The sequence below is a fragment of the Vipera ursinii genome, assembly GCF_947247035.1.
Source record: "Vipera ursinii genome assembly, chromosome: 6".
In the NCBI taxonomy this organism is placed as follows: Eukaryota; Metazoa; Chordata; class Lepidosauria; order Squamata; family Viperidae; genus Vipera; species Vipera ursinii.
In genome coordinates, this window is record NC_139515.1 from 41,846,298 (window position 1) to 41,872,844 (window position 26,547).

At 39.8% G+C, this 26,547-nt stretch overlaps 1 protein-coding gene across 3 annotated transcripts in view; it reads left to right on the plus strand.

Annotated features, from left to right (window-relative positions):
* Positions 1-25,104, plus strand: part of TBK1 (TANK binding kinase 1) — a 50,781-nt gene extending 25,677 nt beyond the window's left edge. The window contains exons 17-24 of one of the 3 annotated variants that reach the window (XM_083365929.1): positions 342-447; positions 556-648; positions 1,081-1,187; positions 2,034-2,105; positions 4,347-4,390; positions 5,395-5,511; positions 5,609-5,666; positions 24,777-25,104. In XM_083365929.1, coding sequence (XP_083222055.1) covers positions 342-447; positions 556-648; positions 1,081-1,187; positions 2,034-2,105; positions 4,347-4,390; positions 5,395-5,444 — 472 coding nt within the window. In that variant the 3' untranslated portion in view covers positions 5,445-5,511; positions 5,609-5,666; positions 24,777-25,104. Of the gene's footprint in view, positions 1-341; positions 448-555; positions 649-1,080; positions 1,188-2,033; positions 2,106-4,346; positions 5,367-5,394; positions 5,512-5,608; positions 5,667-24,776 lie in introns of those variants that run through there. The other 2 variants (XM_083365930.1, XM_083365931.1) reach the window with 2 other exon arrangements.
* Positions 25,105-26,547: the final 1,443 nt, after the last annotated feature.

Genomic DNA, 26,547 nt, shown 5'->3' on the forward strand with positions numbered 1-26,547 from the left:
TAATCGAGAAGGGCACAATTGATCTGTCTTGAAAGATCCAGTGGTTCACACTAAGGCCATTTACAGCCAACCCATTATGATGAGTTCATTCAAAATAAAGCAGTGCTATTTGCATTAATTTGAATATAATGGAAAGGACAGACTATACAACATATTAAAATATGTTATTTGACCACGCTGACCTAATGTATTCTCTCTATATATAAGAAGGTGAATAGCTGAAGCGTTTCCTCTTTCTTGAACTTTAGCTACATGCATGTTCTATGGGTTTTTAAACTTTCAAATAAATTTGGAAAATTAGTACCTTAAAGCATTCTGATTCTTATTTCTGGGTGTTATAGGCAAAAACTGTTTTTGCATGCCACAAAAGCCATGACTCTGTTCAAGGAAGAATGTGTCAACAAATATGAAACCTTCTTAGATAAGGCAGAGGATTGGATGAGGCAAGTTGCTCCTTTTCTTGAGTAATATTTAACATTAGTGTATTTTATTATAGCAACATATTAACAAAAATTATATAATACTTTCATATAAATTGTATTTCTTTCCAGAAAGATGCTTCTTCTAAAGAAACAGTTACTAGGTCTTAGAAAACTATGCTTTGATATTGAGGAAGAGGTGTCCAAATACCAGGACTATGTAAACAAGGTGATGTTCTCCTTAATTATTCAAAATTAATAATAGCCTTTTCCACTACACCTTGAGTTTTTATTGTATGCATTACAGGCCCTAATACTGACTTGATAATTTTGCTCATCTTTTGTTAAATGAAATGTTAAAACAAAGAAACATTTAGCAATGTTTTAATATGGAAAAATATCCAATCATTACTACACTGTATTTTTCTATAATGTAATTGGGGAATGAGCAGTTTGCTTGGAAATGCCAATAACATGATTAGGATCAATACTTGAATTAATAGGCTATGTAAAACAATAGTAATAATCAGTGATAAGTGTCCAGTGATATTACCAGAGTAGAATACTTTTGTATCCTTCAAATCCAGTGATTACTTATAGGAAATAAATGTTTGTAATATGGTGGTTTTAAAATTTACATGGATTTATGCATTCATTGCAGTTAGATGAAACATTGCCCCATAAGATGTTAGCTGCTTCCAGTGGGATCAAACATACATTTAATCCAGTTTATCCCAGTTCAAATACTTTGGTGGAAATGACTCTTGGGTAAGAATTTTTATTTGAACAAATAGGAAACTTTTATATGCTTTCTTTGTTATTATGATTATGCTAAAATTTAAATTGATTGATCTTGCCAGTTTCAGATGTTCTATGTCAGGAAAGTCTGTTCTCTAACTTGTGATCTGTTACCACCTGGCTTGCGACCAGTTACCTGAGGCATCATTTTCTCCCAGTTGTTTCTACTCACCCAATCCAGTCTGGCAGGAATGTCTGCTGGTGGGGACTAGGAGGTGCGCCTTTTTGCCATGGTGCCTATCTTCTGGAACATTCTCCCTGATCCTATTTCCCTTTCATAAGACCTGGTTACATGCCTGCCATGGGGCCCAAGTGTGTTAACGGCCCTCCTGATTGTTTTAACATCTATGGTTATAATTGTTTCTCAGCTAACCCAGAGAGAGTCATCCTTGTCGGAGATAGATGGTAATAGAAATTGAATAAATAAATAAACAAATAAATACATATTATAGTTACCAGATTAATTTGCATTGCAGAAAGAGAGGTGGGACTGACTTTAGACATCTGGGAGGGGGGTTGCCCAGCAATTTGTAGAGAATTGCATGTATCTTCTCTGTTTTACTCTGTCATCTTGCAAATTATTAAATTATTATCTAGCCTATCCATTTTAATAATAACACTCAGATGAATAAGGATAATGGTTCAGACTTTATGGTTCCTCCCTCCGGAAGTATCACTGTTGTATATGGGCATTTATTTTTTTTCCTATCAACTTTTCCTAAGGCACTTCTACTACAGTGTTCAGTGAATAATATCAGAAATATTCCATAATTATTTTATTTATTAATTATTTTTTATTTATTAATTTGTTTACAGTATGAAGAAACTGAAAGAAGAAATGGAGGGTGTTGTTAAAGAACTAGCTGAAAATAATCATCTTTTAGAAAGGTTAGTTATCCATACCACGCTGTAGCATATATCCAGTGAACTATGAAGCCAGATTTCCAGGGAATTATCTGAATGGAATGCAAAACCACAAGGGGAGAGAATTGGATGAGAAATAAGGCTGTTGGAAAAGAGAGATATTTGGAGTTTCCCCAGATGCTTGAGTAAATGTTTATTAGGACAGAATATTTCTCCATAACATTCAGAGTAGTTTTCTTCTACCAGTAGTTCAATAGGTATGCAAAGAAACAATGGATTAAATTGAGTGAGTATGTAGTCTCAGGATAGAGGAAAACCACAGGTTTTCCAAAATTACAATTCTTGTAATCTTATATCTGTTATCTACAGTGATACCTTAGTAATCATTGTTAATTGGTTTCGGGAGATACAATAAGTACCAAACAAATTACGTGACTTACCATCTGACCTTTTGTTTTTAGTGGGAAGGACTTTCTGTCTGTCTCTTTTCTTGTCTTGCTGACCTCCTCAGCATAGCCAACTTCCTGTCTGCCCTATGTGGCCATCTCCTGCTTCCTTTTGCAGCAACTTTCCCTGCATGGCTGACTTCCTGGCCATTCTCCACAGCCGTCCTCCTCTTCCTATTGTAGTGTGTTAAGTACCAAACAAACAAGTACCAAGGCAGCATTTTCACATCAAAATGTGTCACAGACTCAATTCAACAAGTATTGAAGCAGTCGAGTACTGAGGTGCCACTGTATAACCATTGCTTGTCAGTTATGTCTTACCAGAATTGTAATCCAAAATATCTGGAAAACACTCCAGGCTCATTTGGTACCAGCAGGGGGTTTTTTTTTTTGAGGGGGGGGGGAGTGGGGAGGCTGTAGTCATGTTAGGCTATTCATGGAAGAAAAATAGTTTGTAAATCATGTGTCAGATATAAACAACTGATTTCATAGATTTGTCCAGGTAGTTTTTTGATGGTTTGCCACAGCCACCTTATAGGATGTTTTTTTTACTTTACTATAACCCTGGGATTCTTTGACTCTCATTCAAGTATTAATCAAACTTTGCCTTACTTAACTTTTGAGCCAGAAATCTCATAAGTATCAGTGTTTTGTAAACTAGAAATATATAAATCAACCACAGTTCAATTTGAATTCAAGATTCAAAAATGGCAAGATTTGAGTCAAAACATATTGACTCAACCAAGTTTTAAGTACCGGTATATGCTATAATGAGAAAGCTCTCTGTAGATCTTTATATTTTTTTGATACAATGGAATTTTGGGGGGCAAATATAGGAGAAATAAGGAAAGAATAGATCAGCCTCCAGAATGTCCAGCAAAGAGCTTAGAGACACATTGTGCAAAATCAATGCAGAATGGGGTCAGATTCTAAATAACAACAGAAACCTTTTTTAAATATAAGATCTTACTAAAATTCAAAGAATGTACCATTCACTGACTAAATGCTTTTTTAGGCTGCTCATTCACTATTAGCCTCTTTCATGACTGTTGCACGTCGTATGTGCAACCTTTATTTAAAAGAAAAACATTTGAGATGTATGTTATTACTATGACAGATACAATACATTGACATAAAGAAATGGTCTGTGTTTATACACAAGCATACTATCTCAGACCAGTTCAGAACAGAGAGACAAATAGTAGAAAGAGAAGAGGATGGTTTATTTCTAAAATTGTTGTGAGGAACATAAAGGGGGGATGAAGAGCAAAAGGAGCGGAAGCCAGCAAAACCCAGAATTTGTACTGTAAAGCAATAGATTGAAATTTAAGACAGAATAGCAGTAAAATGAATGGATTGATGGAAATATAGAATGTCACCCAAGGAAAATCAAGCTGGACTTTTTAAAAAAACAAACCTTTCTGAATAAATTTTAGCAGAGAGAGCAAACAACGAAGCAGCCATGTTCCCTCCCCCGGATGTTCTTAATAGGCAAGGTTTGTTGAAAGGTTAATAGTCATGTGCATTTTGCTTATGGCAGAATGGAGATTTGTGGAAGTCATCAAATAACTTTTCCCAACTTTGTTCAAATGTAAACAGAATGTTTAGAAATCTTCAAAGCAAGAAACAGCAGATAATCCATCAAATGTCACAGCCTTTACCATTTTGAAAGCATGTTATTTCTTTCAAAGCTTTGCATCGCTTTAGATGTTATTTTATTTCTAAACTTGGGATTACATCTCTAAAATAGTCTGAAAGCTAAGTTATGTAATATTTATTGTTATCTATTGGTAATAACTGAATTGTGTTTTTTATTTAGATTTGGTGCTTTGACAATGGATGGTGGCCCGCGAAATGTAGATTGTATGTAGCTATATATTTACCATTATAGCTTTATTGACTTTGCATAACAAGAACATTTATATGCAGAAAGAATATACTCTATTTGCATTTCCCTCAGTATTTAACAAAAATATGTAAATATGTATATATTGTAAATCTGTAGACTTTATGTTTTGGTAATGTTAAAAGTAGTTTTAACATTTTCCATAACATCAAGGTTTTTCCCTATATAAATACATGTAGCAGTATATTGTGATTCTGAGTACACTGACATAATTTTAAAAGTCCTCCTTATTTCATTTTTATAAGTGTTACTGGAAAAAGTGTGGCCTTTTGAACTATCATGTTCTTTAAAAATGATGTGGGTTTCCTTTAAATCACCTCAAGAAAATCTCAATAATGATAATATAGAATTTCCCATTTTATTGTGAATATATATTTGTCACCAGTGACAGAAATATCTTTGGATTTTTAAATCATGCCTATTCTAGATTATTAAAATTGTAATTTTTCTAATTGGCACTTAGAGCTAAATTCATCCTTCATTTGCTAAATTGCTAAATCACAAGTGAATTGCAAACTTGTAATGTTTTAAAATTATTTTCTTTTCTTTTTCAAATTCAGTGAATCATGTTAATTTTTCTTGTTAAAATGTTAGTATGTGTTTTTAAATATAATTTTAAATCCTACCCCTAACATTATAATATGCAGATTCATAATAAACAGCTTTGGTACAGACAGTATATTGATTCCGATCATTCAAACATTCTAATAAAATATTAGAAAATTGTTTCTTTTTTATTACAGTCATACAGGTAATCCTTGACTTACAACCACAGTTGAGCCCAGAATTTTAGTTATAAGTCATTGCAGTCATAGGTCTAATGACCACGTTCGATTTTTATATCTTTATGATGATTATTAAATGAGTCATTACGATCATTATGTCGTGCAGTTATTAAATGAATCATATGGCTGTAAGTCCAAATCCAATTGATCCAATGGGCATTTTTTTCCCAAAACAGCAAAAAGCTTCATAAAACTTGTTTATGTGACTGCAGGATGCTGCAACTGATCATAAATGCTCAGGATCATGTGACTAAGAGTGCTGTGGCAGTCATAACTTCAAGGACAGATTGCAAGTAATTCTTTTCAAGTCCATTGTAGCTTAATAGCTGTTAAGCAACTAGTTGTAAGTCAAGGATTACCTGTATTATTTATTTTATTTTATTTTATTAGATTTATATACCGCCCTTTCCCGAAGGACTCAGATTTGATCATCCTAAATAAAACAGAGGTTTGCACAAATATGTTTCATGCAGATGCCCAACATACGGAGTTGGATTCAGACAGCATGGTTATACATGTTTAGAACTAATTCACTGGAAATACTGGGAGTTTATTACGTTTTATAGGAGTTCATTCTGAATAGGTCTAGACCTTTTAGAGACTGAGTGCCCAAACTGCAACCCAAACCCCACTTATTTATCGTCAGCTGCCGGATGGGTGTGGCCACTGGGTGGGTGTGGCCTACTGGGTGGGTGTAGCTGGCATGGGCATGGCCTACTGGGGGGGGTATGGCCAGCTCGACGTCACTCACGTCAGGGGCATTTGTGCGGGCCTGGGCAGGACTGGGGTAGATCTGAGGGTCTCTGGCGGAGGGTGGGTGGGACCAGGGTGAGTGCTGGGGCTCCTCCACTGGAGGAGCCTCACTGAGCCTCAGTCTATGCAGGGCGCCCCTAGATGGTGGCATAGACTACCTGGAGCCCTGGGCAGCGGAGGTAAAGTGCCCAGCCTGGCCCTTGAGCTCTCACAGCACCAGGACCACACAGCCCTGCCTACCCTAGCTGCACTTCCCTGAGGGGGTGCCCAGCTGCATTTGCCTCCTCCTCAAGGCTACTGCTTTTGTGCTTGCTCTCCTTGGTCAGGTTGCTCATGGTGGGTGCAGGAGGGCAAAGGGCATGGGTCAGAGGGAGGCCCACTCCATGCAAGGAGACCTGGCTTTGTAACCAAAGCATCATCAGCAATAGGATGGGAGACCACCAGGGGATGGCAAAAGGGCAACAGGGTTGCTGGTGGCCAAGTGCTAAGGCGGGACTTCCCTCAGACCCTCCCTCTTATTCCAATCTCCCTCCCTCCCTCCTTTTCATTCCCATCTCCTTCCTTCTTTCCTTCTCTTTCTTTCTTCCTGTTTCCTTCCCCTCCTTCCTTCCCTCCCTCTGTGTCCAGGAAGGGACGAGGGGAGGGGGAGAGGTTGGCAGCACTTCTCTCAAAGTGTAAGAAGAGTTGGAAGAGACCTTTGAGATCTTTAGTCCAAGCCCCTGCTCAAGCAGGGGACCTGTACCATTCCAGACAATGGAATAGCCAATCTCTACTTAAAAGCCTCCAGTGATGGAGCATCCACAACTTCTGAAGGTAAGCCTTTTCACTGGTTAGTTGTTTTCACAAGTCCTTAGTTCTAGGATGGTTTTCTTCTTGATTAGTTTCCATCTATTATTGCCTTCTGATGCTTTGGAAAATAGGTTGACCCCTTCTTCTCTGTGGCAGCCGTCAAATATTAGAACATTGCTATCATGTCACCACCCCTAATCCTTTTCACTAAGCTAGACACACCCAATTCCCACAAACATTTTTCATAAGTTTTAGCCTCCAGCCCCCTAAACATCCATGTTTACCATCAATTTAGACCAGATGGTCCCCCTGGTTTGGTTTATAGAACAGTGGCCAGGAGCAGAGCCTTCTCAGAGACAGCACCCCAATTATAGAACTTTCTTCCAAGGAAAATATGAACAGTGCATCACCTGTTTAGAGGCAGTTCCAAACACTGTTCAGCCAGGTGTATGTAGAACAACACCACATTTTATGGTCAAACAGCACTAAGTAAATTACTACTAATATTTTTCTTTCTTAAAATACACACTTTAAATACTGTTTTAAGCAGTGCTGGTAATGCTTTACAATAGCTATCTTTGAGAGTTTTTTTGTAAACCACCCTGGATTTCTCAGAAACATTTAATTTCGAATTAGATGTTGATTTAATAAATTAGGCAGAAGAAACAAATGTTTAAATACATCTAAATCCCACAGACCTACTGCCTCCTAGGGGCATATTGCAGAGAAAATAAGGGATTGCATTTCTAGCCAGCATAGGCCACAGGATTATGGGAACTGTGGTCCATGACACCCAAAAGACATTAGTTTGAGTAAGGCTGGATTAAATTATAAAAGTGCAGATGAGAGGAAGTAAAAGCAAGAAACTATCCACGACCCTGACAAAATAATTTTGGGGGGAGTTGACTCTTAACTTCCCATTCAATCCAAAGAGTTCTATGATTTTAGGGAGGGGATGTGGCAAGAATAGACCACAAAGCCAATCTGTGAGTTTGCTCTCTCACCTGCCTGCACATCACCTCCCCGATGCAGCACATGGCTCCAAGCCATCTCCCCAGAAGTCCTTTGCAGATAATTCAATATATTTCTTTTGGGCCTCAGTTTTCTGAGAATCGTAACGCGACTAACTCGACCCCCCAAATGGCCTCACCTTCTCACTGGCCTTCTGCAAACTGCCTGGCATCTAGTCTCGGCTTGTGCCACTGTGTGCTCCCATTTCCGTGCCTTTCATCCCACAGGCCGAGCGTGCTGTGGGGCGCTAGGCTTAACAGAATGCCAAGGCCCAAGGGAGGAAAGACGTGGTGCAGCAGAACTGGACGAGGAGAGGTCTAGCAAAGCAGGGAATGGCCACGTGTGACGGGCGAGGCTGGGAAGGGTGGGGCGGGGCAGGGTGAGGCAAATGAACTGCAGCTGCTGCTGCAAACCACCAGCTACTAAGCGTTCACTGTTTCCTGTGCGTATACCAGGAGGGGTCCCAGCCAGTTTGGGGTGGACCAGGGCTGGGGCAGTGGGGGCCAGTCTCTTGCCATTTCTGGGACAGCCCCGGGGGGCCACATTTGAGCCCTCCCCAGCCTGACACTGGCACCTGCTGCTTTGGTGGCTCCGTAGGCAGAGGTTCTCTGTCAGAGAGAAGAACTTTGCAGCTCTGCCTACGGAGCTGCCAAAGCAGCAGGTGAAGGGCAGGAGGCTCGGGGAGGGAGGGCGCTGAAGTGGGCAGTTGGGCCATTGGCAAGAGCAACATGTCTGAGCGGAAAGTGGCCTCGGAACAAGTGGGGCAGGTAAGGAATGAAATCTCCCCCCCAGAAACTGCCTTTCTTTCCTTACTTGACTCCCAGCCCCATGCCACTTCTCCTTTGCTGAACTCCACCTGCTGCTTTGATTGGCCAGCCAGCCCCCACCTCAACACCCTGCCCACCACTGCCTTGCATGGCTGACCCGGGGCTGGGCTGGCATGGGAAGGGCATGTGCCCTCCGTCCCCCAAGCATTTTGTATTAACCTGGCTTTCAGCTGCATTCCGTTTCTCCATTTGCTTCTCAGCCTTCACCACATGTTTGTGGGACTATCGGAAAAAAAAAAAAAGTTCCATCGGACTTACTTCTTGAGATCTTACGAGAAGTTAGAAAGTCTCATGGAACTTTAATTTTTTTGTCGCAGGTTAGTAAAAAAATGCTTGGGGGAGGCAAGGGCATCTGGGCGGGGGGTGGGGGCGGCAACCTACTCTGCGCAGCTTCGGCAGGTGTCTAGCAGGGGGAGGGAAGCAATTGGTCTACCACCATGCTAGCGCTGCCACGTTGCTTCTCCATCCCATCATGGGCCCCGCCCCACCCCTCTCATGAAGCGCCCTGCTGTCGCTGCTCCCCCCACCCCCATGCGGCACCTTCTTCACATCACTTCCTCCGCCGCTGTGTGGGACTAAAAATTCAATCAAGCAATTCAAACTTCTTTTTTTTGCACACGGCAGCGGAGGCCTAGGATATGCCCACAGAGAAGGCTCTGCGTGCCACCTGTGGCACACGTGGCATAGATTCGCCACCACGGGACTATAGCAGGCTACCACCTCTGCTGCCGCTATACCTGCTGGGTGAGCTACCGCTGTGTGGGTGAGTTAGGCTGCCCACCCTGGTTCTCCCTGGAGATGACTCCCGCTTTTATCCGCTTTGTCTACGCCTCCCTCTATGCTTGTCCCTATGTTCAAAAGGCATTGCATGTACCTGGATATGAATGCTGCTCCCCTAATTCTATGCTACTTCCTTGTCATAACCCATGAAGAAAGATGGCTGTCAATCAACCGTACTAGAGTCCTCTACCTGTCCATTCAGATGTTTATTTTCAGATTATGGCTTATATAAATATGTGTATGTAATTGTAAATATTCTGTCTATTTAAAACAAAGTATATTTTTATATCTAAAATCAAAAATAATTTTAGTTTCATAGGCTCTAAAAATTTAATGAACAGATTAATATTAATTGCCCAAATAGGCCCATATGATGCATTCCTTATCATTTCTTTAACCAGGTGGCAAATCTTCGTGGTGTCACACAGTAGCATTTCCTGCCTCCACCCATTCCCCCAGCCATTATTTTGGGCTAGCAAATGCTGCTTACTATATTATATCAGTTAATCTATTTTATTTACCACCATCATTATTTTATTTTATTTTTATTTTATTTCCATTTATATCCCACCCTTCTCCGAAGACTCAGGGCGGCTTACAAGCTTAGCAGTAGCCTTCATTCTATGTATATGCCTGCTTATTAGGGCTTTCACACACACCCCAAGCGGCATTATTACAAAGTCAGCTTAATTGCCCCCAACAACCTGGGTCCTCATTTTACCTACCTCGGAAGGATGGAAGGCTGAGTCAACCTTATTGTCCATTTTTTCAGATTGACTTATTTCCCTGCAAGCATGGCTTTGTTAGTATTTGTTAAATTATGCAAGTGGGAACTTGCAGTGTTTTTTAATTCTGGGCAAGTAGCCTGGCACTCTTCAGGACTTAATAGTCCAATAATGGGAACACTGTAATGCTGTAAAAGATGTTATGGCTTTCCCTTCTATTCCACACATCTATTAACCATCTTAGTTGGGCTGTATAGATTTCTAGAACTAAGGCTTATATTTGCTATAGGATGATGTTTTGGAGATAGTTGTCACATTCTGGAAGGGAAAAAATAAATTTTCTTTTATTCTTGATAATTTTTATATAATGAAGAGATGAGATAATTCATTTTAAAAAACATAGTGTATATTCTCCCTTCCCATAGACACAATACAAAAGAAAAAAAGTTAAGACTTTCAGAATCTGCTTTCAAAAAGTAGAAACCCAGTCTTTACTTACACAGATTTTTATTTTTATTTTTGAAGAACAGAATTCATTATATGTAGAAAACCTGTTCCAAATCTTCACCACTACTTTGATCCTCACAAGCAAAGCAGTCGGTGTTTGTGTAGAAAAAAGAAACATGGTGGAGAATAAGCTTTTTACATGAAAATACATGAGCTGAAAGAGATGTAAAGATAGCAAGGTTTTAAAGTTGCAGAATTTTGTGTAATATTTGGTTGCAAGAATAAGAAAACACTAGTGGAGAGCAAACTTACTGCATGAAAATAAACGAGATGAAAGAGATAAAGATAGCAAGACTATAAAGTTGTAAAATTGGCTGTAATATTTAGTTACAAGAATAAGCAATAAAAGATTTTGCTAGAAAGAACAGGATAATTGTAGTATGATAACAATAATAAACAGAAACATTTATGTTATAAATACTGAAAGAAAAGCTCATGCCAAGCTTATGGAGTTATTTCTCAGCCTTTTAAATATTGACTCTTGAACTATTCTAGTGTGTTTCCAGCTAACTTACTAAGTCAGCAATCCCTAAAGCAGCTCCTGAATAATTGGGCACATTACTGAAAAGCTAAGTAAAAAAGAGACCTGGCTATAAAGAGAGTGCAACCAATACAGCTCACAATTTCACTGTCTACATTTATGGATAAAGAAGAGTAGAATGATGTGGATCCTTCTAAATGTCCTGCATATAATGATGATGATAATGATATCCATTCAGTCGAGTCTGATTCTTGGCAGTTTTATAGGCCAGGTCTCTCCACATCTTCTGATCTTGCACTACTTGAGTTTTTCTATGCTCTGGCTGGTGTCAATTTTCATAGCGTCCAGCTGTGTTCTTTGATGGCCTAGTTTCCTTTTACCGTTAACTCTTCCCAACATAATTGTTTTCTCCAGTGAATTCCCTGCATGACATGACTAAAGTCAGTGAGATGCAGTTTTGTGATTTTGTCTTCTAGTGACATGTCTGGGGTTATACACTCCAATACTTGCTCGTTCATCACCTTTGCTGTCTAAAAAATATATAGGTTGCCAGGCTGATGTCCTTGTTTTTCCATATTCTGTAAGCAACCTATCAAATAATGCTCAAGAAATATTGACTCGGTATGAAAAATATAATTAAGTCATTTTGTGAAGTACAGATTATTTCAGTTGTAAACTTTATCATGGATTCCCTGGAGGGAAAAATTGTATTTAATGATCATCCTTTCTTTTCTCTGGGGATTCCTTATAACTTGTCCTTAAAGGCTGCATAGGCTTTCTTGAACCACATGGCACCTTATTTGTCCTTTTATTCTACTGTATTACTTCTTGCTCACTATTGTGTTCTGTTTGGAATGAGACAATTCACCGCAGCCATCTCGCCATTGCCAACCTGATGTGGTCATCTCGACACAGCCAACTTGCCGGACAGCTCTCCATGGCCAACTTGCCACAGAAAATTCCATGTATGATATGATAATTCAATAAATGTTGTCTACCACATTTTGTCAATGGAAACAATGTCAAAGAAACAGTGGAGGGTAATCTTTATCGCATTGAGTTATTCCATGTGGAATTTTCTGTGGCAAGTTGTACCACAGGAAGTTGGCCATGGTGAGTTGTCCTGTGGCGAGTTTGCCACAGTGAGATGACTGCAGCAAGCTGTCCTAGAGCTTATTCTGTTTTCTCTCTAAACCAGCTCCCAAATAATTGGGGATATTACTGAAATTTGCCTCTTTAACTGACTGTTATTATGGCCATTTCACAGATTCTTAACTCTGCTAAGGGATTAATGCCAGCACCAGCGTAGGTTTCTGAAGTACAGATAGTCAACTTACAACAGTTCATTTAATTACCATTTGAAGTTACAATGGCACTGAAAAAAGTGACTTATGACCATTTTTCACACTTATGACCATTGCATCATCCTCTTGGTCACATGATTTATATTTAGATGGTTGACAACTGACTCACATTTATGACAGTTGTACTGTCCCAAAGTCATGTGATCCCCTTTTGTGACCTGACAAGCAAAGTGAATGGGGAAACCAGATTCAGTAAGCATGTTACTAATTTAAGAATTGCGGTGATTCACTTAAATGTGCTGAGAAAAGTCGTAAAATAGGGCAAAGTTCACTTAACAAATTTCTTACTTGGCAACATAAACTTTGGGTTCAGTTGTTGTAAGTTGAGGACTACCTATATCTCTTCATTGGTTGAAAACATCAGGTTTTCAATATGCATTGTAAAACAACTTACTCTCATGAGATATATTTCCTCTGCTACCAGTACACATTGTAAAGTTGTATTAATATTCATGTTCTGATGGATATTTGAATATTGGTGGCTTGCCTTTGGCATTCTTTTTTGTTTAATGCAGATTTTTGATGATTTTAGTTTTAGTTTATATGTTTTAAAGTTACTGAATGGTAAGGATTTTAACCAAAAATTTGCCTGTGTGCATAGCAAGCTTTTAACACTTTTATTGTATGAGCTGGAGATTGCACAATGTACAAATGGTTGTACTGTAATAAATAAAATTATTCAACTGGTGCATTCTGTCCTCAGTATATTCCATCCCACATTACTACGAATTTAAATGGAACATTGTATTCTGATTTTGCTGAAGCTTTCTATCAGAAAAAAATAAAAAAATGCTGTAATAAAAATGTTAATCCTATAAATGGCATCTCAAAATGAAATTACTATATAATTGCCTTACAACAGTTTACAGTTTTTTATGTTATAGTTCCCTTTTGTGCATCTATATTTGCAACTTTTTATATACTACATTCCAGAATGACTCCCAAGTGATTTACAATATAACATTAAAAAATAGATTGTCATCCCACTAAAAAGTAAAATAAAGGTATACCACAAAGCCCATTCTAGGTGTCAGAACCCACATCCTAAGGGGGCTGTTTCTAATTCTAATTCTAACTTTATTCTTTCTATTCTTCTGGGTTCTGCCATGCTCCTGTAAGGGAGGGGGGAAATGCTGTGGGCTGTTTCTTTGTTTCTCTATTGCTACAATGTAACTTTCACTGTCTCTGCATACACACTCTTTGAACTGTCTTCCCTTGATGTCAGCTGGAAGGGGATGGGGGAAAGAAAGAAATGCACCTCTGGGCACTGGCTTATCTCCTCTTTCAGAAGAGAAGGTGCGAAGACCCAACAAACATCGCTACAAGCCTGAGACAGTCTGGCGTTATCAGCTTTTTCCCACAACGGACCTAACACCTGGGGATTGGCCCATTTGAACTGACCAGATGAACTATTGGGGTGGGGTTTGCTTGGGACACTTTTAACCTATTGATCTGAGTGGGAAACTCTCAGATCCTGTCTATTGTGCCTGCTATCAGCTTCTCCTAATAAAAGTTCCTTTTGGAAGAAACTGCTTCCACGAGTTCTGCTTTCTTAGGATGAGGTTTTGAAGTGGGCCCTGGCACTAGGTAAGTAATCTCAGGTGTTGACTGTGGTATCTGAGAACTGTTTTAATGGCCCTTTTAAGCCATTAGCAAATAGCAAAGAGCTGTTAAAATTTTAACCTCATCTTTAAACAAAAGGTTATATTCCACAAGGAAGAGACTACAGCACGAAAACATTGTTTCTGCCCCCAACATTTTCACAATGGGGGGTTGTTCTTTGAGTTTTCCTTCTGGGGTAAGTGATGGGATGGGACAGTTCTAAGTAAAAGGAGATACCTCAGAGCAAAGCTGTGCAAACCTTTAGAGGTTAAATTCAGCACTTTGAGCTGAATCCCAAAATTTTATTAAAAGCCAACGCAGGTGTCAATGCAGGTGTTATGTGGTAGTGGTAACTTGCCCATTTTGCAGTGACTGGAGCTTTCAAGTTGCCTTGGAAGAAATTACCACTGAAGAAATTAAAACCAGTACTTTTTTCCTTTTTTTAACACAAAGGTAAAGGTTCCCCGCACATGTGTGCTAGTTGTTTCCGACTCTAGGGCCCGGTGCTCATCTCCGTTTCAAAGCCAAAGAGCCAGCGCTTGTCCGAGGACGTCTCCGTGGTCATGTGGCTGGCATGACTAGATGCCAAAGGCGCACAAAATACTGTTAACTTCCCAGCTTAGTGGTCCCTATTTTTCTACTTGCAGTTTTACGTGCTTTCAAACTGCTAGGTTGGCAGAAACTGGGATGAGTAAGAGGTGCTCACTCTGTTATGTGGCACTCGGGATTCGACCCGCCAAACTGCTGACCTTCTGATCAACAAGCTCAGCATCCTAACCCACTGAGCCACCGCGTCCCGTTTTTCCCCTTTTTTTAACTATGTAACAAAATACAAAAATACAAAAGCAAATAGTAAGACACACTGGGGAGGAAAGGGGGAAGTGGAGAAGGAAAAAAGAAAAAAGGCATTGACTTCCGACTTCCTCTGTTGCAGTAGAAGGAAGCATTAACATCAAACCGTAACTTTTTACTTTTCCATAATATTATAAAGTAGCCATTTCTATATCAACAAATGAATCTAACCAGTAAAACCAACCCCCCTTTTTTTAGTCATCAAGTTTTTGACACCTGGTGGTACTCAAATATTGTGTACAATCTGAAAAGGTTGGAAAGCCCTGCTATAAGCCACCCCCAAGAGATCTAAAAAGACCAGAAGAGTTGTACTATCCTCAAATAATTGCACAATCCTCCTCCAGTTCCTAACATTTATCAGAATGACTGATCCAGTTTCACTCCCATACCTAAGCCTGAATCTATATCAAAAGGGTCCTGATAATCCATTTCTCCAATGGATTCTCTACTTTCCCAACAAGGGGAATTGGCAATGGGTTTTAACTGGCCAACATTACCAGATCAAGAGAAACCACCTGAGAACTTCCAGTTAGCCATCATGGCGCCACGGATGCTGTAAGAGAGCTCCGTCTTTCACGTCCAAATTCGTCCCGCTGGGGGACCCTGGAAAGGGTTCAAAGTCGCCTTGTAGGGGCGAGAAGCAAGGAGGGGACCCTCGTTTGATCGCAGGAGGGCGGCAGCCCTCCAAACCGGCAGGGGGAAGACCAACCATAGCAATATGGCTCATCAAAATCACTAAGCACCTTTAAAGCAACGCGGATGAAACTGGGTGAGATCTGATTTTCTCTTTAAGACTTTAAATATTGTTTCCTGTAAAAGCTGCCCAAAGGATTTTTCACCCTGTGAGGAGAGAGGGAAGGGAATTTCTACCCCACCCTCTAAGAACAGCGGTGACTAACTATCCAGGGGAAACAGAGCAACTATAAGAACAATTCTAATCTAATTGGATATTTATTTATTTATTTATTTAATTTAATTTATATACCGCCCTTCTCCCGAAGGACTCAGGGCGGTGTACAGGGCAATGTAATAAAATACAATGTACAAAAATTAAAAATATTAAATACTACAGCCCTATTCAATAAATTAATACAAAACTATAAAATACCCCTAAACCCATCAGACCAGGCCGGCTTTTTCAAATAAATGTGTTTTTAGGTCACGTCGGAAGGAGCGAAGGTTGGGAGCCATCCGGAGCTCAACCGGTAGACGGTTCCAAAGGTCTGGCGCGCCCACAGAGAATGCCCTCCCCCTGGGGGCCGTCAGTCGACACTCTTTGACCGACAGCACCCTAAGGAGGCCCTCTGTGGGAGCACACTGGACGAAGGGAAGTTGATGCCGGCAGCAGGTGCTCCCATAAGTAACCCGGACCCATGCCCTTTGGGGCTTTATAGGTCATAACCAGCACTTTGAATCTTACCCGGAGGGCAACCGGAAGCCAATGCAGCTCACGGAGTAGAGGTGTTACATGGGAGTATCGGGAAGCCCCCACCACCACTCGCGCGGCTGCATTCTGCACCAGTTGGAGCCTCCGAGTAGTCCTCAAGGGCAGCCCCATGTAGAGAGCATTGCAGTGGTCCAAACGGGAGGTCATGAGTGCATGAGTGACTGTGCGCAAGGCATCCCGGTGTAGATAGGGCCGCAACTGATGCACCAGGCGAACCTGGGCGAAGGCCCCCCTAGTCACAGCTCCTATATGATCTTCCAAGGAGAGCTGTGAATCTAGGAGGACACCCAAGGACACCCAAGTTGCGAGCCCTATCTACGAGGGGTAATATCTCACCCCCCATAATTAACGATGGAATATTCTGAATTTCCCGAGAGGCCGGCACACACAGCCACTCAGTCTTGTCAGGGTTGAGCCGAAGCCTGTTCGGACCGCCTCCAGGCAACGGGACATCACATCGAGGGCATCACTGGGGTGGTTTGGGGTAGAAATAAAAAGCTGGGTATCATCAGCATATTGATGATACCCAACCCCAAAACCACGAAAGATCTCACCCAGCGGCTTCATATAGATGTTGAACAGGAGAGGCGAGAGGACTGACCCCTGAGGAACTCCACAAACGAGAGGCCTTGAGGCCGACCTCTGCCCTCCTGCCAACACCGACTGCGAACATCCCAGGAGGTAGGAGGAGAACCACCGTAAGACGGTGCCTCCCACTCCCAACCCCTGAAGATGCCGCAGTAAGATACCATGGTCGATGGTATCAAAAGCCGCTGAGAGGTTTAATAGGACTAGGACAGAGGAGCAACCCCTGTCCCGAGCCCGCCAGAGATCATTCACCAATGCCGTCTCTGTGCTGTACCCAGGCCTGAAGCCCGATTGGTACGGGTCTAGATAATCAGCTTCCTCCAGGAACAGAGGGAGCTGCTGCGCCACCACACTCTCAACAACCTTCGCCAGAAAGCGAAGGTTGGAGACCGGACAAAAGTTGTTTAAAACAGCTGGGTCCAGGGCAGGCTTCTTGAGGAGGGGTCTCACCACCGCCTCCTTCAAGGCGGCGGGAAAACTACCCTCATTCAAAGAAGCAGTTATCACTGCCTGGAGCCAGCCTCGTGTTCCCTCCCGAGCCAAATAAACCATCCAGGAGGGGCACGGGCCCAATAAACACGTGGTGGAGCTCAGCCTCCCCATAATCCTGTCCACCTCTTCTGGAGTCACAGGATCGAACTCCTCCCAGATGACATCGACAAGACCACCCATGTTTTCACCGTCAGACTCTGCCCAGTCGGAGTTCAAACCGGTCCGGATCCAAGCGATTTTGTCCAACAGATGCTGGCTAAACTCCTCGGCACGACCCTGCAAGGACTTCTCCCTCACCTCCTGATTCAGGAGGGAGCGAGTCACCCTAAACAGGGCGGCCGGGCGATTATCTGCGGATGCGATGAGGGCAGCAAAGTAGTTTGACCTCGCTGTCCTCATCGCCGCGAGATAAGACCTAGTGAAGGACCTTAGTCGCAGTTGGTCGGATTCAGACCGGCTGGACCTCCAACAGCTCCCTAGGCCCCGTCTCCAATGCTTCATCTCCAGGAGCTCCGCAGAAAACCACAAAGCCCGCTGGGATCTGCACCGGATCAGGTGCTGCATGGGTACAACATGGTCGAGTGCCTCAGTGGCTGCCTTTTCCCAGGCTTCCACTAGGGCTTCAGCCGAGCTGTGAACTAAGGCGGCAGGTGGGGACCCAAATGTATATGCTTTTGAAACTTGGGGGCTAAAAGTTTTCCTATTCTTACTGGAGAGGTTTGTTTTTATCTAAAAAAAACTTGGAAAACTATTATAAAAACTTTGGACTTAAAAAGCTTTAAATGGCATTGGTGACATCTTGTGGTGAAGTATGGTATTACAACTTGTTATTGCCTAAAAGAGACTTGGCTTGAAGCCCATACTCTAGGAAAAACTTTTGACCTTGACAGATACCACCTGTGAAAAACTCAGCTCTAAAGAAGGAACTTCTGGGCGGCATATCTGGTCTGTTTGAATTATGAATGTAAACTTACTGATTTTCAGTTATACAGTATGTGGGGAATTGCTTTCCTATTTTTTTTACATGAGAAGCATTTGTTATTACACGAGATGATGGAATACTTTGGATTATAAATTCTTACTTGGTAAACAATTTCCACTATAAAGACTTCCTACAACACGTTTGATTTTAAAGTCTTCACCTTAACACATTATGAAGAGAAAATGGATGATCAGGAAAAAAATCCTTTCTATGTTGAAATTATACACAAAACCATTCTTTCAGCTTGTGACAAAATAAGATGCATCATAAAGGAACAAGATGCCAGGTTACATATACAAACCCAGATCTTGACTATAACCAAAGAACTAACAATGCAGAAAATAACAGGAGAAGTGGAACAACTAAACACTAAGACAGAGGATTCAATTGACCAACAGATCCAGCCAACGGAAAAACCAGAAAAGGAAGTGACAAAGTTGAAAATGGAAAAGATTTTTTACATAACTCAGAAGAAATTTGAGGAAAAGGATGAAGGACAGATTGAATGGAAGATAAACCTATCAGGACAATCATGGGAAATTGGAGTAATAGGGAAGTGATCTAATGAATACATTAGATCCAAAAAAATGTAACCAAATGGTCTTTCTTATTTCAAATAATATATATAATAATAGAAGGAGAATTGTTTGATGATTCAAAAGTATTGACATGGAAGGTTAGTTGGCAAAGGAAGAAAGCCAGAGTAAGGCTGAAGGAAACTAGGGTTTTGATTTATTAGAGGGGATTTCATACTACTGATTAAAGGGTTGAATGTGGTGGAAAATAAGATAATTTTTAAAAAATAAAGTAATATTATAATTGAATAGGTAAGATGTGTAAAAAGACTAGACTTTTGGTGGAAAATAGGTAACTTTTAGAAAACAGAACAAGACTATGCAAATAGATAAGATGTGTATTTAGAATATTAGATTTTGTTATGAAAAGGGAAAAAAGGAAGAAGTTGAGATAAGGGAAACTTTGGTTACCTAAAGCTTGGAAATTATAAATACCAAATGTTAATTTGAATATTGATAGGAAATTAAAGCCTGGGGAAAAAAACCAATAACGGGACATTGTATATAAAGATTGAATGCAAACACAATTAAGACATGTATAAGCTAAAATTATTGATAAATGTAACAAAGATGGTTTTACTTAATAAGTAAATAATAATAATAAGAACTATACTAGCCTAACATGAGATAGTAGATATTAAGGGAAAAAGAGAGGAAATATCTGATGTTGTAACTTGAGATTTGTATTAAACATTTATGTATGTTATTGATTTATTGATTAACCCAGTTACCACATTGCTTTTTAAATGTTTAATTGTAAAATCAGAAAACTAATAAAATATCATTTAAAAAAAGAGAAACCACCTGAGGGAGCCTTTCTCCATAAGAAGCATTGATAATTTGAATCAGTGTTATCTGGAGGGGTTCAAGATGAATAACAGAGTAGAATAACCGAATACAGGTGGGCTGTATGACGTGTGTGAGTTCCGGCACCTTTTTTTTTTTTTTACAAAAAAAGCACAGATTACAGGTAACATTTTCCTTAAGCAGGTTGCACCAACCTGCTGCTGTAATTGCTTTGGCTCCTGTTTGCAAATGTATAACTGGCCTCCTCCAAGACCTCTGATCAACACCCTGTGGATACAATAATAGAGAAATACAGAAGTTTTGCTGAATTTATCATTTTGTAGGCACAAAGATGGGCTCTTTTGCTGCCCGTCTTCTCTTGGCATTGCAGATGTCACTTTGTCACTTCATCAGCCTAAGCTCTAGCAAATCGAACCATACATACATATAAACAGATATAAAGGCCCCTATTTGTTTATACATTGTTTATACATTAGGGAAAATTGTGTGCTTCATTACAGGGATATCAGTGTAGAAAGAATTTGATTATCAGTCAATTAGAAGAATGGGAGGAAATAACTTGTGTTATTTTTCTGGTTTTGAATGATGTCTGCTTTCAGAAACAATCTGCATGTTTGTTTTAAATAAATTTCTACTTCAGTTTGTCCAACTCATCACCTCATCAGTATTTTCAAATACAGGTAGTCCTTGACATACAACCACAACTGTACCCAAAATTTCTGTTGCTGAGCAAGACAGTTGTTAAGTGAGTTTTGCACAATTTTATGACCTTTTCTGCCACAGTTGTTAAGTGAAACATTGCAGTTGTTAAGTGACTCACGTGGTCGTTCGGCAAATCTGGCTTCCTCCTTTGACTTTGCTTGTCAGAAGCCAGCTAGGAAGGTTACAAATGGTGATCACATGACCCCAGGACAGTGAAACTGTCATAAATGCATGCCAGTTGCCAAATGCCTGAATTTTGATCACATGATCGTGAGGATGCTGCAATGATTGTAAATGTGAAAAACAGTCATAAGTCACTTTTTTGAGTACATAAATTTTAAAGGTTGTTAAATCAATGGTTATAAGTCGAGGACTACCTGAAATATGTGACAAAAATGTTGGAAATGAGGAAAGGAATATATTGAAAAGATTCAGAATAAAAGTATTAATCTGGATATCTTGATTTATAAATTCTTGCTGGTAGACAAGCCAATATTTAATATTTAATTTTTGTCTGTAGTTTTTGAAACAGTGTAGCTTTATTATATAGCTGATTTCTACATCATAATAGGTGGTTATGCTTTACAGCAAATGAGCACCAACCTTAAGAAATCACCAGCATTTTGAATAATTTTAGCATATAGCAGTAAGCAACCAGAGCCATTTGTAATATCTCAACTGTTCTTGTGGGAAGATTTTGCAGATACGATTTCAGACAGACGTTTTTCTTTAATTTTAGTGTAGTACACATTTTGAAGGGCAGCTGATTCTTCCATCAAAACAGCTATAAAGCAACCTATTAATTCTGGCATATATTAATCCATTTACAAGGCAAAATAACACATACTGGAGCTGGTTGATTCTAATACTGTGTACCATTTATATTTAATAAAAAAAAACCTATCCCTCATGTTGGACTCTGTTCTTGGGGAATTAATGTCAAGTGCTGTTTCTTGGTAATGTAAAAAGAGTTGTGATTTTCAGCATTGGTAACAGCTGTTAATACTTGGTGATCAAATCTTCTATTCAAGAATAGCCAGGAATGGTCCCTGGTCCCTGTAGGCAACCTGTGAGATCTCTTTGGATTAGGTCATGCCCAAGATTGGCTACACATCAGAGGATTTTAGGATTTAAAATGCTGTGAATTAGATGCTCACAGTCATTAACATAGATGGAACAACTGATGATAAGGCATAAGAGGATGGATTAAAAGGGCTGGAGTGACATAAAAAATTATACAAGTCATTTGGAGCAGAACAGCGATACACAATAAAAATAATAATTAAAACCTACCTGAAAAAATACTTTAAAAATATAAGCAGTCTTGATAAAATGAAATGCTATAAATATTATCCAAATTGTAAGAAGATGGCCAGCCTCTGCTTCAATAACATTGTTCCATAGGCTAGGGCCCTTCCCTGGTTAAAATCAACACTTTGAATAATTGTAGCATATCACACATGGCAAACAGCCATTTGTAACAATTCAACTGTTCTTGAAGAAAGATCTTGCAGATATGATTTCAAGGCTAGGGCTGATTTGTTGCAAAGCTAAATCATGAATTATTATGGTGTAGAAGTAAGCTGAATACTAAAGCTAAAGCAGCTTCAGAAGCTAAGGATAAAATCAAATATTAGGTTTGGGCTCTGTTTTTTCCTAGAATCTCTAATTTGAATATGTACAGTAGTAACTGGTACTTATTTCTGATTTTTCATTGGATTATTACTCTCAAATATTAAATGTCAATTAAATGTTCTCTATATTAACATCTTTATCTACATGATTGAAATAAATTTATGATTGGTCCCTAACATTTATTATATTTATTCTTGATCCTTTATTTCTAGCTTAAAAAGCCTTTGGTCTTGAAATGCTTTCTTGTTCCTTATATAGTGCTGTACATATTAGAAAGATTTATTTCAATAGGATATTTATCTCTTATATTTAAATTAAAAAAGAATTGTGATACACCTGGCACAATTGGATATGTTTGCTTTGTCAAAAAGTCAGTAAGTTAAAAATAACTGAAAGTAGGATGTTAAATGTTTAACATATTTTACTGTCTCTGAAATATAAATATCTACTGAACAGTTGATACTCTGCATTGTTAGTTAAATGTTTTACCATTTTAGCTACAAACCCTTGAGCTCCATAACATCCACAGCATCCTGCATTTAGTCAAGAGACTATTAACCAAATGAGAAAAGCTAAAGAAATGATAAACAGAATCAAAATGTCAGAAGTTAACAAACTTTTTTCAATTGAAGTCAATTTAAATAATTATATAAATGTCTGGAAATCAAATAATCAAAATATTAAACTGTCATTGTTATATAAATTCAGTCCTCAAAAAGGCTTTTGTCTGTATTTAAGTATGTCATTTAAGAAGACTTATCTTGGCAACATAAAAAGCAACCTGAGACCTTTCTATTTTATTCAATAAATGGATTCTTGAACCAGGAAGAGTAATGTGTTTTAAAGCTGAGGGAATTATTCTTGGTACTCTCTTTGTAATATTCCTTGTTCTTGTATCCTGTTGTGTCACTCACTGCTTGCCCCTACTCACCTCTGCCTGTCCTCAACAATGTGGCCCGCATACTGTGGAAGCTTATTCTGTGTTCATACTTTTGCACACTGCTCTAAGTATGAAAGGGGGGATTATGTTGACCCGGAATTAGGGGACAGTATAGGAAATATCAATTGTGAATGTGCAGATGGCCCTGCTGTCTTTGGGCACTTGCAAAGTCCTGGTTGCAGGGTCATGAAAGGCCAGCAAGGAAAACACCCAATGTCCTGACCCACCTGAGAACATAAAATATCTTTAGGGAAACACCCAAAAGGGAACATGTTTAGCTACTTCTGCTCTCTTATCTACAGTATGCCAGACTTACTGGGTGAAATCTTTATCGTATGTGTGTCAGCTTTGCTGGATGGCTTGCTTATGTAACCAGAAAGAATAAATACAAGGATTTCTTGTCATTCGCGGCTGTTCTTTTTGGAGGAGCCTGTCTTTGTTCAACTGAATAAAAACGTAGAACTTGAAGGCAATTTCTAGTTTCCTGTATTTTTTATCAAGCAAAACCTCAGAACCTGCATATCAGTTGTACTGTATGTGTCACCATGAAAAGAATCCCAGGGAAACCCCCTGGGTTACTGCAGCCGGTGACAGACCCTTCTCAACCATGGGAAAAAATTGCTATGGACTTTATAGTAGACCTACCTGAAAGGAGAGGAAATGCAGTCATCTGGACTGTGATAGACCTGTTTTCAAAGCAGGCTCACTTCATCACCTGCAAAGGACTCCCATCTACCCAACGACTGACTAAATTGTTCTTGAAACATATCTACCACCTGCATGGCGCCCCTAAATGAATAATTTCGGACGGGGGTGCAGTTCACAGCTAGGTTTTGGAGGAGCTTTCTTAAATTAATTGGATCATCTCAAGGACTATCATCTGTTTTTCACCCATCTACTAATGGGGCCGCTGAATCTGCTGATGGTGGAGCAATAGCTCAGATGCTATGTTTCCTACCAACAAACAAACTGGACCAACCTCCTCCCTTTTGCAGAGGTGGCTTACAATAACTCTGTTCACAGCAGCACGGGCTTCACGCCTTTCAGAGTAGCCACAGGAAAAGAGTTTAGTCCAATACCTGAATACCCTCAGGTGCCCTCTGCTTCTCAGACACTTGATCAGTGGGTGAGGGGGTGGGAAGAAGTTTGGAAAGCCATGAAAACTGCTTTTAAAAAGACTTCTAAGACCTATAAAAAGCAGGCAGATAAAAAGAGGGCTCCTGAAAGAACATTTCAAGTTGGGGAAAAGGTTTATCCATCGACTAAATATTTACACCTCAAATTACCCAGCAAGAAATTAGGACCAAAATTCTTGGGGCCTTTCCCCATCGTAAAGATCATCAACCCGGTCACAGTAGAATTAAAACTCCCTAGGCTTTTAGGGAGAGTTCACCCTGTCTTCCATTGCAGCTTGTTGAAACCTTTTCGGGGCTCCACTTTAAGACCTACCCCTAAGAAGGCACCCAGACCCCTCATAGTGGCGGGTCAGACTCACTATGAAGTAAAGCATATTCTTGATTCTAGAATTTTTAAAGGGAAATTGCAGTGCCTAGTACAATGGAAGGGATACTCGCTGTCTGAAGCCACTTGGGTGAAATCTAGCAATGTGAAAGCTGACAGACTCATCAAAAGGTTCTATAGGAAACACCCTGACAAACCAAGAGACAGTCCCTAACATATGCTTTTGTTTACGTTACAGGATCTGTCCTTTTTGTAAGGGGGGCTGGATGTCCACGCTGCTAACATCGGATGTTCTTGCTTTGACAACATATGGAGATTCAGCCATTTTCCTTCTTATGTTTTACTCTTAGAGTTAGAATTAGATGATACTGGGGGGAGGAAGAGGAATGTGCATAGGAGTTAGTTAGACATAACAATATTGTAGCAGTGTGAGAATCAAGTTTTTTTGAAAAAAGATGATAAGAAATGGGTTGGAGAACTGGAGGGAAAGCCTGCATTTCAAACTAATTGGAGAATGTGATTTATGACCGTTAATCAGAGGAGGGAATTGCGCTTGATACTATGTGTTCAGGGGAGGGGAATTCAGATTTTGGCTTTGCCTATGTACGTGCTGATGCTATGCTACTCGAATAAAGATTCTTTAAGGTAAACAATTTCTCGAAGTTCTTTGAAGAGTTTCATCTGTCAGAACCATGACACAGAACACTTAATGAATTTTCTGATCCCAATTATGTTTATAATTTGAGGTCTATCTGCAATGCAGAATAATGTAGCATACAAACCAAGTCTCCTATGGATACACAACAAAATATTTACCATGCTAAGTGAGAAAATCTCCTTTGCCATTTAAGACTGCCATAGCAAACAAAGCCAAAGTGTAGGAAATCTGGGCAGAGTAATCTAATAACAAAAACAGTGCCTTATACACATCAGAATATCACTGGCAGATACCCAATGCCTTATTAAGGAAGTTATATTGCACAAATGATTTTAATGAAGAGAAAACATGGCAGATTTTAAAACGAACTCATTACAATCTGGAACTTGTCACAAATACAGAAATGTTGTGGCAGCAGAATTTAGTGGTTTCATTAATCACTAATGAATTTGAAATCTTAAGGCTATGCACATGTGATAAAAGATCTGCAAATGTTTATTAAAAGATGGTACAGCTTTTTTTTCATCTATCGTTCTAGCAAATGAGTCTAGAGACCATAATACATCTCTTACTTGCTTCAGTAAATATTTTCCGCTTTTCAAAAATGCCATTTTTGAATATTTCATTTTTTGCTCAGCTGAATAGATTCTGTGGATATGTGGATTAGGTACTATTTAGAAGCAGTAGAGAAATATTTATTGATCACTTAGCAGATGTTGCATATTCATTCCACTATAGAAACAAGGAAGGGGAACAGGATGGGATAATGCATGAAGAGTGAAAATATTCCTTCTCTTGTTTTGGTAATAACTTTTTAGGGCCAAATATATTAGAACTACTTGGTCTGGGGCATACTATTTTTGTTCCTTCAGGTACTGCTGCTGTTGCAATGGGATTGGAAAAAAAAAGATTCGAGACACTTTTGTATTCTCTTTATAATTCCAGACTACTTCTTTATCTGTTTTTTCTCTTGATTCTCTTCTTCATTTATAGCAACAGGAGGCAATTATTCTTCTCTCTCCTTTCTTTCCATTGATCATGAGAGATAAGGGAGGGGGGCAGTGCCTGATCAGAGCCTGTGAACAGTATCTGTCTTTTTTCATTGTCTGTCTCTAAGCAGCTCCAAAACTATTTTGGGATGAAGAGAAGAAGCCTTCCTTTTTTTCAACTCCGAGTGACCATCTGGCTCGATCTTCTTCACCAGATGGTCCAGTCGCTTTCAGGTCCCTGGAGAGGCTTTCGCTGGCTTCAAGGCTGAGGAGGTCTTCAGCCCATTGCACTGCCTGGAACTCTTCCCTCAAAAATTCAGTCACGACTCCCCCGGTAGAGCAGTTTACTTCTCCGGGCTGAG